At 35.4% G+C, this 14,123-nt stretch overlaps 1 protein-coding gene across 7 annotated transcripts in view; it reads right to left on the bottom strand.

The window, feature by feature from the left end:
• The window catches only part of DOPEY1 (dopey family member 1), a 49,588-nt gene extending 37,455 nt beyond the window's left edge, over positions 1–12,133 (bottom strand). For 4 of the 7 annotated variants that reach the window (XM_017742835.1, XM_017742837.1, XM_008640217.2 and 1 more), the window contains exons 1-8: positions 11,942–12,133; positions 10,658–10,839; positions 8,245–8,415; positions 6,714–6,903; positions 6,014–6,112; positions 4,826–4,925; positions 2,334–2,443; positions 220–328 (exon numbers count right to left, since the gene is read on the bottom strand). In XM_017742835.1, coding sequence (XP_017598324.1) covers positions 220–328; positions 2,334–2,443; positions 4,826–4,925; positions 6,014–6,112; positions 6,714–6,903; positions 8,245–8,415; positions 10,658–10,839; positions 11,942–12,079 — 1,099 coding nt within the window. In that variant the 5' untranslated portion in view covers positions 12,080–12,133. Of the gene's footprint in view, positions 1–219; positions 329–2,333; positions 2,444–2,547; positions 4,762–4,825; positions 4,926–6,013; positions 6,113–6,713; positions 6,904–8,244; positions 8,416–10,657; positions 10,840–11,941 lie in introns of those variants that run through there. The other 3 variants (XM_017742840.1, XM_017742836.1, XM_017742839.1) reach the window with 2 other exon arrangements.
• Positions 12,134–14,123: the final 1,990 nt, after the last annotated feature.

The following is a 14,123-nucleotide window of genomic DNA, read 5'->3' as shown; positions in this document are numbered from 1 at the left end:
TTCCTGTGTAGAAAGTAGAAGAAATGGCATTTGGTAAAAGGTAAATCTGATTAATGCCTTTAATTAAATACAAAGCATAGATACAGCTTGGAAGATCTAAGAAATCTGGCTAACCTGTCAGTACCAAGCATATAACTTTTTCAATTTGATCAATAAGAGAGAAAAATTTTCAAAGCAAAATCACATGAAACAAATTAAAAAGAGTAATACGAAAATTACCTAGTTCAGGCTTATCCAGCAAACTGATAAGAATTCGAAAAGGCTTTAAGTCTTGCATTAATGTGCTTTCTTCTCCCTGTCCATTAATTTGTAATATTCCAACCATTGCCTACAAAGAGCAAAAACATATCAGGAAAACAAAAAGAAAGCTAGAAAGCAATAAAAGCTGCACATAAAGGGCAAATTCTCAGTAGTGGAGACCACTATTTCATCTCACTGCAGCTCAGTCTACCATGATTAAGTTCTCTCAAACTTGCCTATGAGAACATTTCTATGGAACAGAACTTGATAACTTGTATTTATTTAAAATCAAAATAAAGTATTATAAACAGATAACTCAATATTTCTTAAGAATAAAAGAGAAGACATGAGCATTAGTGAAGAAATTATTTGAGAAGATAAAGCAGGTAGATATTAAGAGCTTAATAAAATGCAATCTGTCCTATGATATACTCACTTATGTGGATGAAAACTTTCTTGACTAAATAGCAATGACAACTTCGAAACAAATGGGAAAACTGAGTTTCTATACCAAAGCAGGCTAGGGAATGAGCTGCAGAATTAAAAAAAGCCCCATGAGACAACGACAGATTTTGCTTAGTTTTCTCTCTGGCTGACTTGACTGTCTGATCTAGTTTGTTTCTTTCACAGTTTTAAAAAAAGGAGGACAAAGAAGAAAAAGAAGAGAGATAAGAAAGAATAGAGTAATGAAAATCAGTTTGTCCCTGCTATCTGCTACAAACCAAGTATTATCAGCAAGTATCTTAAAAGAAAAATCTTCTGTACTTTCATATGTCTTTAGAAGGCCAGAATTTTCAGTACATTGTATCTGTGAATAAGATATAAGCTGACTGGATAAAACAGAACACAGAGAGACTGCTAGAGAAGAAGGCAGAAAGGAGCAACGCTTTTAAAGTCTTTCAAGAGACAGCAGAAGGTTTCAGAAGGCGTATGCAATTTTTATTATGTATAGGCAAGGCACTGATTCTAATGTCCATACTCTTTTCAGACAGAAAAGCTTTACTGACACTGATTAAGCTAGAAAGATAGACATATTTAAAAAGACCATAACCATTAACCATGACTAAATGTTGCTGAAAGCTCACCAAATGTTTTTTATATAAGGTACAGGTGAAACTGTAGCTCATTGAGGCCCCTCCTTTACATTTGAATAATTTCTTAATCATCTGCTGCGGAAGGCAGAAGGGTGATAAGAGTAGGGTGAGAGACTGCCAACAAGGTCCTTGCTGCTGTGATACTGGAATTCTGAGGTCTCCTCCTCATCAGTAGAACAGCAGATCTCACAACTTTCAGATAAAACTAAAGGTGCAAGCTCTGTGCTGGATGTCAGCTTTAAATTGGGATGAGCTGAATATTCCTGTGTCAGCTACTACTGTTAGAATTGCCACTCTCATTCCCATACATAGCATCACAGTTCTGAGTCAGTATCAGAAAAATCCTGACCTTATCAATTTGCCTTAATTATAAAATGTCTTCCCAACTTCAAGATCAGACTCACAGCAGTTTAAAAGACATCTGTATTTCAATTACTGTGAGAAAAGCAGCACAGTTCTTAGAACCAGTGATCTCAGATCACACAGCAATGCTTTAAGGGTAAACTAGTTTAACTGCCAATTTTTTCAACTATTCCTGGCTGCCAACAGAAAGCACAAGATGCTCCCTTTGCCTAGAGGGGAGAAAGATCCTTTTTACACAGACTTTGAGTGCCATCTGATAAATTTTTTCTGATTCTCGAGACACAGAGGACTTTTCATATCTACAGAAGAGAATTCTTCAATTCGGCTTCATGAAAGAACAGGTTCCAGTGTGCTGGGTTCATCATCAAATAACATCCATGTATGCTTCACTGATTGTGGAAAAGGAGAGGGAGAAATCTAATGCTTGTTCTGTTCGTTCAGTTATTCTAGAGAAACATATTATTCCGTGTCTTCATTTTTCCACTGAGAAAGTTTTAGAAGCATAGGACACAATAGCACAAAAAGACAAGATTACATGGTCACATTGCATTGGCAAGTCAAAAGATAAAGATACAGCAACTTTGATCAGGATCTGTTTATAAACATATATGCCCCAATAAAACACTGTATAGCTACCTGGACTAACATCTCCTTAGAGAAGGTGTTGAAATAGTACGTGGCATGCTCCTCAGGATTGCTGTGCCTTGTACTTCTGGGTCCTACAAGGGCACCATTGTTATCAAAACCTTCAAGCAAACAAAGGACAAACCAGATAAATATTTGCAATTTAATAGAATATATTGCCAATTTCTTTAAACTAGGAATCAACACATTAGGATTGATAACTTACCAAGATGAAGTCCAAGTCATGTTGGCAAGCAAAAGATGATTTTATAGAGTTTAATACAGGAAACTAAGTTATACTTTCACACAAGCAGTTCGTACACAAATCAGAAAACTTAGTTTTATGCAATATTATCAACCAATTACTTCTTGTACAAAAGAAACACAAATGCTGCAAAACACACAATCCTAGAGAATCTTTAAAAAAACTCAAGCTGTCACATAAAAATATTTTAACATTAATGAGAACACAAAATTCAGTGTTTTAAATATAAAGAGATGATCATCAAAACACACTGACATGACTAAGGCACTTAGGCAGAATGTCAGTCACACTACAAAAAGTAAATGTTTTTTTTATTCAAAATTACATTAAGGAGATGGACCTTTGTATTTTAAGTTTCTTTTCTTTGCCCAGTAAGTTTTTTATTGTTGGCTTAAGGAAGAAAAAAAAAAATCAGTTGGTTAACAATGGTTAAGAAAACCTGATTTAAGGAGATGTATGTGATTTCTATTCACAGAGAATGCTAATAGGTCACTCCTAGCTGAAAAGCAACAGGAAGGAATAGCAAACACCAGAATTAAATAATGTCATAACAGAACAACAATTCAGAGAGTCTTCCAACATAACTGATCTCCATCTGCAATGTTTTATATTAGGAATAGAATATCATGATAGTAGAAAAGCAGTAAAACATCCAAAGAAAAAAGAGCAAAATTCCTATATTGTCAGAAAGTTTGTCCAAATATATAGCAAACAGAGGCAGCAGCTGTTCACGATACAGGACCAGGAACAATCACTGTAAAAGTATTCTCTGAAGATGTATTACTTTCAGTGGAGACTATGTTCATGAAATGGCTGTAAAAGAAGGTACCACAACTAAAAAAGCAGCATGATATTTTAAACAGATAAAATACCTTTTTCAATAATAGCAAAAGACATATCTAAACCATGAAATTTAGATGAAACGAGTGCAGTGTTTAATCTGTTAAGAAACTATTTCTTCCCCAAACTGGAAAGTGCAGGTATGGAGTAGAACATTGCATTTCATTGTCTTTCTTTAAAAGATGAATCATTTGCAAGTCAGTGATTTGAGAAATGATTAACTAAAGAAGCCAGGATTTTCTCATATTTAACTTCTAAACCCCTGAAGCTCCTACAACAACACAACCAACCCTCCCATGCAAAACACTGTTGCTGACTTCTTCCCTCCCTTCATAATTTCAGTTCTCTCTCAGGGCCCTTTGCTACCCTCATCCTTTCTCCCCAGTCACCCACAAGCTACCTGCCTCTGACATCTTAGCTATCAGCTAGGAAAGATGCAAGAGCTGCTGGGAAGGGTTCTGGGTGGCCCAAGAAGTACATATGTACTTGCTGGTGAGCTGGGAAGTCAAACAAAAATGGTAACAAGCAGACTGCAAAACAAATCAAGTAGAGAAGCCACTTCATGTCTCTCCATTCAGTCTCCAGTTCCTGGGACACACTTAGGAACTTCCATGATTTTGACTTCTCTCAAAATGGGTTTAAAAAGTAACTGATCATTTTCATGTGACCACAGGTTTCATTTCCTTAAAATAACAAGGCTGAATAAGAGTAATTTTTTTCTAAAATTTTCTCATTTCTGGTCTTCTAACTATTCCCTGAATAGTTAAGAGCCTTCTAATAGCTATAATTCTTTGCTACCCTCTTGTGATTACATGCTGGTTTAGTATAAAACTTTAAATTTGTACTGTATTGATTTTATGTCATTTGGTACAATTATATTCCAAATTGCTCAATTTTTACTCCAGAAAGGTGTTGAAAAGTGATTGGTAATCTGTTAATTCAATTATACAAACATCTAATGAAGTTTAAAGTTTGCATACTCAAGCTGTAATATCAATGTTTTTCAACATTCTTTTCTTTTCATGTCTTCTATACTGTTGTGCTCTATCATTTGCACTCTATAATGCCTATTCTCTGTTCTCTTCATTCTATGTTTTTAGAGAAAAAGTTGTAGAGTGCCTATTTCCATGAGTCTACTACACCAGGCTCTACTGCTGAATATGGGCCATAATTGCTGCTATAGGAAAATGCACCAACAGTTTACGTGACAGGAATGAGCTCCAGTATGAATTCTTCATCTTCTATGTCCATGGAGAGAGAAAGTACCTTTCTTTCTTATGAAAGAAATTGAGTATTTCATTTTTCCAAGAATCTTTCTACACAATATTGCAAACACTGCTAAGGAAAATACAATCCTTCTTCCACTTCTAGTGACCAATGGAATGAAATACAAACCTACCTAGAAGCCATGCATATAGCCTTCGGTTGAGTGACATATCCCTGCGCAGCACTACATGAAGGGCTGCTGACAAAATTCTGATCATGTCTGGACGTGTTGCCTGAAGAAGTTAGAAATACAAATTTAACTATGAAAAGTAACACTTTTTCTATGCTAGCAGATTAATGTTCATTAAAACCTAGCTAGTTTCATGTTTTGACATTTATGAATTCAGAACAGTACAAGGAAACACAATCTTGCTCTTAGGAAACCAAAATATGATTATTGTTTGGAACAGATACTATTTAATAACATGAACCCTTTAGGAACAGCAAAAATAACTGATTTGACTAACAGCTCCTTTTTGTTACAAGACATTTCATTTTACTATGAGGCAAAAGCTTTGGAAGAAAATTCAACTAAAATCCAGTTAAAAAAAAGATTAAGTACTTTTTCAGTTTCTCACTACTTTAAATGCTTGTGTAAGCCTTAATATTGAAAAAATGCTGCAGTGATATTTTCAACATTTTAGTACCTAAACAGGGACACTCCAAATACTCCTACAATAACTGATAAATGTGAATGAAGCACTTCCACAAGCAAGAACACAGTTCTCTTTTTACAGGTTTTCCCTTATTTCTAACAAGATGAGAATCAATCTTGTATAAGTTTTCCTCCATTAATAACATAATTCATGGATCATTCAAAAACAGGAAGTAGCTAACAATAAATGCAGTCCAAAAAAAAATTACCTAGAAGTTGTAAGGTCTATTTCCCACTACTGCTAGGGCTAACTAGCAAATCAAAAACCATTTTCAATTCTCTAGTGTTCTGAATCTGTTGTGCTAAGAGGATTAACTTTTGCTGATTTTGAACACTGGGAATTGGAAAATTGTAAGTGAACAGGTAATTTGCTTTCTCATCAAATTGGATCAAATTAAAAGCTTCTGCATAGACTAAACATCATAATTTGAGCTTACATACACAGAAGTTAAAGTTAACTTCAAAGTTAACACATCAAGTTAAAAAGCAGAAGAGCAGAGATCATGACATAAGAATAGCCAAACCTATCAGAGAAAACTCTTCCATGTGACTCTTGTTGGAATTTGGAGAAAATCATTAACAAAAACTAATCAAATACTGCTACTGGCTAAAGAAGTGGAATACATTTAGGAACTGGTCGATTCATCTCTCATGTTAATAACCTACCTGGCTCATGTGGAAAGGAAAACAAAAAAGGATAAGGTCCAATGTGCTCCTCTGTACTAAAACACTGGTATCTTGCACTGATGTGCTTACTGCTTCCACCTGAAGTAATGGCAGATTCCCCCCCCCCCAAAATAGTTATTTATTATTTTAAGAAGGCAGATATAAAAAAGCACTCAAAAGTAAGAACAATTCTTTATAAATAGTGATAAGTACTAAATGAAGGTTTTTTTTAATTTTGAATAATGAAACAAGAGAAAACAGGAAAATAAAAACTTTCACCACTGAGGAAACATAGAATCAACAGATTCCCTAAACTATACAAACATTAAGCTTTTGCTTTTCTATATTACCAATGAACGTCTTAAGTTTAAAAGACAAATTCTCTAAATCTTAAAAAAAAAAAACCAAACCAAAAATTGTAACAAAACTCCATCACTTTTAGATGAAGCATGTAATGAATGGAAAGTTGGAAATGGAAACCTAAGCAGTTCTGATACATTAATTCAGCTTTGAAATATTCCTATCATGCACAGAAACATCAGTTTAACTGGAGCTATAATAAACATGCACTTTTATCTCTTCAACAGTTAAGTTCAAAGATAGAGAATACATCTAAATCCCCTCAAAATACATTACATAATAAGTAACTTCAATGCTGTTACTTACTTATTATAAGTTCATTGTTCTACTAAAACATTACCATTAATTCAATGTCACTGCCAATTATGTAGAGCTGATCCTCCATGGACAGCTTCCTGTTCAAATGGGAGAGGACGTAAGTGATGCCAGGAAGACGAACTGCAGGGCTGGTGAGAAGGCTCCCCCAGAGAGCACTGTAGAACGCTGACTGATCCACAGCTGAAGCAACTTTCTCCAGCAGCGTGTTTGTCCTGCAGTAAAACCGAGTCAGCTGAATCAGGGCCTGTATCACAGCTCTTGCCCCTGCCCCCAATTTTAGTACGTATTAAAATTAATTGTTACAGGAAGGTCAAAAACTTCCTTTTGAGAGGCCAAGAGAGGCCCAATCATACACTGAACCTTATAATGCAGCCTGAACAGAGCAATCCAGCTAGCAAGCCTGTGGGCCAATCTGGCTGGCAAAATGCTTTTGGCCTGCCCACAGCTTCTCTTTATGTATTCCTTATGCACTCCTTATGTTCAAAGAGCCAAATAACTCCTTCATCTGCTACTTAAAGCCAAGTGTTGCTACAGACAGAGGTTTCAGACAGCAGGAAAGCATAGCTTCCAAAGAAAAGAATCAAGCAGATGGCTTTTGCCCTCTCATTCCTTGCACTGAGTCCTTCTGGTAATAACAGGGCATAAAAATACCCCAATTCTTTTGAGCACAAGCAATAACTTCCCCTGTCCTCATTTCTTCCAACTCATGTGGCAGCACCTCTACACCCTATAGCAGGCCCCAGAAGGCAAGCTGGATAGACCTTGTTCGCTATTGTAGGGATGCCAACTACACTGTGTGTGTCTGCCTACACAGAAATAGAAAAAGACAGTGTTGAATTGCTCTTCACAGACAAGTTGTGAAAATTCAAGTTTCTGAAGTTGGAAATATCAAGAATATGTAAGCATGCGAACAATTCCAAGAATTCCAAGTGTTGGAGTGTAACTTCATCCTTTAATATGTTAAGATGCTATCTCAGCACCCCAGATGCTGAAGTTATATACGTGAATTCATATCAAGAATCATAGAATTAAGTTGTAAAAAACTTTCAAGATCATTGAGTCCAACCATTAACCCAGCACTGCAAAATCCACCAATAAACCATGTCCCAAATTGCCACATCTACACAGCTTTTAAATACCTCCAGGAACGGTGACTCCATTACTTCTCCTGGCAGCCGGTTGCAATGCTTGACAACCTTTTAGGTGAAGCAATTTTTCCTAATATCCAACCTAAACCTCCCCTGGAACAACCTGAAACCATTTTCTCTTGTACTATTGCTTGCTACTTGGAAGAAGGAACTGGCATATAACACTAAGTCTGCTTAATGTCAATTCCCTTTCCATAAGAGGAACAGCTAACAGTTAACTTGTCCTAATTAATGCTAAGAACCTTCTACCATACCATTCTGTTGCAATTAATATGACAGCATCAAATTAAAAAGCAACCACCTTAAAAACAGTAAGATCCACATACAAGTATATAGTGAAAAATTACAGCAAAAAAACCCCCCACCAGATCAAGCATATCACCTTATTAACATAAGTATCCTTACCTTTCATAATACTCTGATCCTTCCTCTAACCCAGGCAGAATCCCAGTCAACAGTCCTTGCAGTCCTGGTTTCAATGTTTTCCCCAAAGGGAGGTAATAAATCTCATACAGACTCAATAATGTTGGCTTGACAGACATAGCAGCATTGGCAAGGAGTGGAAATAGTCCAGAACTGTGAAAAGTAAATTTTATCTTTTTAAGGAAGCTTCTCATGTGACAATCTTATTTCTCTCTAAAGACTGCTACAGGCACGTCCAGTATAGTTATTATAAGCAGCAGATTTTTATCTTGAAATTTTGCATAGGCATAGACCACCACACAATATTCCTGCCTTTGGATGGACAGGTTAGTGTGACAAGGCTAATATTATAAGCTTTATTAGTATTGTGATAACAAGAACTAAAGGCCCAGAGATTACTGTCTTTCACCAATAAAACAAATATGATAAACCAGAAGCATCTCTGCATAACAAAATGTTAATTTTGCCCACACTGAACTACATTACAATGAAAATTGTACTTAAAAATACATTTTTTTTGCACTTATTAAAAAACCTCACAAGACTGGATAAGAACAATAAGAGGAAATTTATAGAAACAATTTTCTGAAAGGAAAATCATGATGTTTTACTTCAGCAAGTAACCTTGAGGTAAAATTTAAGACATTTAAACATTTATACTGGCATATTTAAGTGGCATCAAAGTATATATTTACTTCAGAAATTCAGTCTGAAAACAGATTCTAAAACCAACAATAAACCCTATTTGTAATGCTGTTCATAACACAGCATGTAAAGAAGTGAAAACACTGGAAGTACGTTCTGAATTTACTTGAATGTAAGTTCATGGAAGTTATAAAAGTGATCTCCTAAGGAGAAGCTACATAGATACTAAAATAATTTTTGCTATTGCTACTAAATATCATAAATTATTGCAAACTGTGCCAATAATCAAAGGCATTTGAACACAACTTCAATTTTCAAAATCATTGAGGATTCAGGTTAGAAGACCCTGACATATGAAGAAGAAATCAAAGAACAGTAAAAAACCGTAATTTTAAGAACAGGCTCTTAAAGTATACACCTAGAAATCTACTATTAAAAAAAAAAAAAAAAAAAAAAAAAATCTATGTAGACAGGCTGTTGTCCAGGTTAGAGAAAAATCCCTACAAAACTCTTTCCAAAATACAAAACTTTTGGTAAAAAATACTTTTGCCTTTATCTGTCTAGCAGAACTAGTCCTTTACCATTGTCAATTGGCTTCTTTTTTCTACAGAAAATGTTTTTTTGTTCAATAAGCAGCCCACTAACCCACAGTCTTTCTTTGTAAGGCTATTACTCATACTTCAAGATTTGATGTTCAGACACTGGCATTCTGTTTTCGTAACAAATACTGGAATCTTTGATAATGCCTTAATGTGAATGTCTGCCTTTGCCCAAGCAGCAGTAACAATAGCTTTTAGTTAGATTATACAAAGTAGCATTTTCCACTACCCTAGAACTTACTGTTAATGATATCTTGCAGCTACTGAATCACTGTACAAGCAAAAAACGTGATCTAGGAGTTCACAGTATCTTTTAAAACGTGGAAACACAGAACTTAAACACTCCCCCCTCAATGTAACTACATATAAACATCATGACAATGCAAGACAGAAGAGTTTGATGGAAAGGCATACAATTTACTTCCAACCATTAATGCACACCTTTTCTACCTAAACAGAATTCTATTTTATCCCACTATTTCTCTAACTGTAGAAATTTTAATCTCTAGGGATAGGTAAAGATTAAGAACCATGTGTGACAGTGTGCATACTGCCCTCTATGCATTATATAATAATAACTTAATGTCTTGCTCATCCCACCCAACCAAAAACCTCAAGGAGGTTTAGGAACCAGTATATGCTGACTAAACTTAACTTTCCAAGGTTATCTTTCATTTTCATTATCATCAGTTCCAGAGACTGAGAAAAAGTGTGCACTTGCCCCCCATTCTAACAAAACAGACAAATCTTTCTGTTAAATTGATGATAAAGTTTCTTGTAACAAACTATACTCAAATTCTTTTCCAACACCACTTAAAATACAAAAATGTAATGTGAATACAATGAAATGTTAACATTTCAATTACTAAACATACAGGCAGAAAACTTTGTTTATTCCAATGAAAAAATAATAAATTCCAGGTTTTCCTGCACTGAAGTCAGTTCCTAACAAAAATTTAGGTGATCTGTTTATCTTCTATTATACAATATTCAGAAGAAAAGTACTAGGCAAGCAGCAATAACATGAGGGAAAAAAATTGATTCTTAATTGATTCTTGCTATATAACAAAACAATACTGCTAATATAAAGTACAGGAAAACAAAAGGATCCCAACTACGCATTTGGAAGGGAATTGTTTAAAATACTGTACCTGTAGAGGAAAAGATCTTTGGCCAAGCGCTTGGGTCCAATGATTTTGAAAATTATTTCATATGTTTCAAGTGCCTTCCGATGAACCCCTCCCGGCAGAGCCGGATGAAGACATTGTGCCAAGCGCTTGCCTATCGTCAGCTTTTTGGGTACTACCTGGTACTTGGCGTTGTTCTGTAGCACCTGGTAAATCAGCACATTAAGAAAAACAGCACAAAAGAAGTTAAACATCAAATGCACATTTTATAAAGGAGTTCCTGAACATGTTCAGTAAGTCACCACACAAACGTAGGTTACAAGAAAAAAAACCCAAACCTATTAAAATGTACGGTGGAGCTTTTTCTTTGCCATGCTTTTCACCTGTACACTTCTGATAGGTGAAACTGCCAAGGCATTTAAAACTTCACTTGCAATGGGCTTCTTGCCTATAGCTTGTCCATTTGTCATTTACTCATCTTTTTGAGGACAAAAATTGCTACTTCTATTTGATAAAATCCATTATCACTAGCTTAAAGAGGACTATTCAACTGTGGGTCCATGAGTCTGGGATAGCTTTAAGAGAATGTCATAGAGTGAGATCATATACAAAACTTTATCACTGTCTGAAACTATGCAATCACTTCAGGACTGGAAAACCACAGCCTTCACATTGCACAAACATGTAGCAAGAACTGCTACAATCAAAATAAGAAAAAAAAAAGGAAAGAAATGAGAGTTAATACAAAATAAATATGCCACTTCCAACTGTAGCGTCATTTTCCTGAGTGGGGCTCCCTAGAAACACATGCAACTGACTAAAACATGGATATCAGGATCTATATTCATTTGTAAACTGCTATAAAAGATTACAATGATATTGCCCATTAAACTTAACTGTTAGAATGAATCAGAATGATAACATTCTTTGGTCCATTGATTTGAGCCTCATTTTAGAACTTATGCTTCATAAAACTACTGCTGATACCTACATGAGTTACTATTTTTCACACTATTTCCATAACATTGAATGATACTAGAAATAAATGTGACTAATAAAAGAGATTATGCATTTATTTCTACTAGAAATGTAAATAACTTCTCCCTTTACTTACAATTACAAAGGGTTCAACTCTAGGTCTTAGAAAGGTGTTTGATTTGTTTGCTCCTTGCACACACCCAACATTTGGCTCAGACTGCTGAAATATTTGCAAGACTATTGAATGGCTGGAACCTTGCACTTCTGTACTGTTACACCAGTACCTTTTGCAATTCCTGAATGTTTTTCAAGAGCACCTGACAGGCATACCTTGTTTAGCTTCCCAAGTGCTGATATTAAATCAGCCCATTCACTGGAATATTCGAAGTTCTTCAGTGCTTTGTCAACAGCTGCTACATAGTTTCTGTACTTGGAATCAGTCAGCAGCTCCAGCTCCTCTGTGTTCATCCTCCCACGGTGTCCCCACTAGAGACTAGCTTGCAATTCATGTACCGACATTACCTATTCAAAATACAAAAGAAAAAAAGCCCTGAAACCATTGTTCCCAAGACACATTGTTAAAATATGTATAAAAAGCACTACATTTTCCTCAAAGACACTAAAAAAAAATCTGAAATCAGGTTACAACAAACCCTAAACAAATCTAACAAACTGCAAACAAATATTAACAAATATTTAACACATGTCCAACATCAAGTCCTACTAAAAAACCCAAACAAATAATAAAAAAATCACATCACAAGCCAAACAAAAATCCCTAGAAAATTAATGCATTGTCTCTCCCAAAAAGCAATGCTTGTTCTAAACAATGCAACAAAGGGATTTTTCGTTTTCTTTTTTACTTCCTCTGGGCCCATCACCAGAAATCCCCACCTTTCAACAAACCAGCCTTTCTGCAAACAGATGCCAATCTTTCTGAAACACTTCCAAGCAAAGATAAGACTGAAGGATACATACAGCAGTTACACACTATTCAAGAGGACTTCTGTGTATCAACACTACCTTTTACAAGACTTGCTACTCTAATGCAGAGATGCAACTCTATTTTTTTTTATATTATTGTCATCCAGGCACAACAAAAGGACATGTTTACCAGTAATCATTACAGTTCTGTAATCATAGGCTTTTGCAATTTGCTCCATATATTTTCATCACGTGGTAGTCTACACCAAGTAATTAAAATATTCTAGTTCCAGAAACATCACCCTGTACTTTTATAGGTCATGGACTACTTTTTTTTTTTTTTTATAACAGAGATTCAATAACCTTTTAAAAGGAATGAGTTTTTAAGGCTATTTTCAGCCCCAAGAAAATACAACTCCGCGAGAAATCCTACTGTATTCTATTATACCACATCTGTGAAAAAAGCAGATTTGGTGCCCCTTTTAATGGGGGTATTATTGGGGGAGACCTTTTGAGATCTCTTTTGTACTTGGCTTCAGAAGAGACTTCACATTCAGCAGATGCTGTTCTCTTCTGTCTCAAATTAAAGGGAAATGGGAAGAAAATTGTGTGCAGAAGTGCAGGCTGAAGCACGACTGAACAATCCAAACAAACCATGGGACAGGTACAAAGAAGCTGTATTCATCAGACTGTCTTCCAGGTATGATAAGGAAAGTTGCAAGAACAAAGAAAAACAAGTGACAGACAAAATGAAAGAAAGAGCTGGATGGAAGGAGTGAATAAAAAGGCCAAAAATTACAAGCTTTCTGCACTGTTGATTCTGATGGCAGACTAATAATGACAGACTGTTTCCAAGACAGAACAGAAATGCAAACCACTATTTAAAAACCATGTTCTGAGTGTCAGATTGATAGATTTCACAATATCCCACTGGTGTAAAGCACTTAGATACCACTTTTAATTTAAAAAAAACCCCAAACATTTCATGTTTCATTTTATAATAACCATTTTTGGATTAAATCCCAAAAAGAGATCAGGTTTGTTCTGAAAAAGCTGTAAAATGCCAACAGATTTCTCAAAAAGACAGTTGCACAACCACCAGAGTCTGATCTCCAAAAGTGAAATAAAGTATTAACACTAAAAAGAAAGAACCAACCCATAAAAGCAGAACAACTCAAATTTTTCCAGGCACAATGGATGGAGAAAGAACTTGACACACAGTAAATAATTCTTTCCAAGTGAAGAAACCATCAGAATCTTTTCCATCCAGCTAAAACATAAATGCAACCACTTATGGCTGAGTGGAAGACAGGGCTCTGTCTTTCTCAAGTGCTTGAAAGACCTGAAAGCTGAGACTGGTCTGATAAAGGATTATCAAAGGTTAAACAAGCCCAGGCAGAGCATAGGTAGCTTCCTCTCAGACTTAGAAACTAATCAGAACAATCTCTTACTTTTAAAAACAAAACATATTAACATCTTTGACTGAATAATTATGCTTTTAGGCAAGTCTACTGCACAGTGGCTGTGCAAATTTAATCATTATGAAGTTTTGTACAGAGAAGAAAAAGCATACTCTATTTTCTTACTA

The sequence above is a fragment of the Corvus brachyrhynchos genome, unplaced genomic scaffold (assembly GCF_000691975.1).
Source record: "Corvus brachyrhynchos isolate BGI_N302 unplaced genomic scaffold, ASM69197v1 scaffold87, whole genome shotgun sequence".
NCBI classification, from domain to species: Eukaryota; Metazoa; Chordata; class Aves; order Passeriformes; family Corvidae; genus Corvus; species Corvus brachyrhynchos.
Note: the sequence above shows the minus strand (reverse complement) of the source record. Positions and strands in the feature narration are given on the sequence as shown.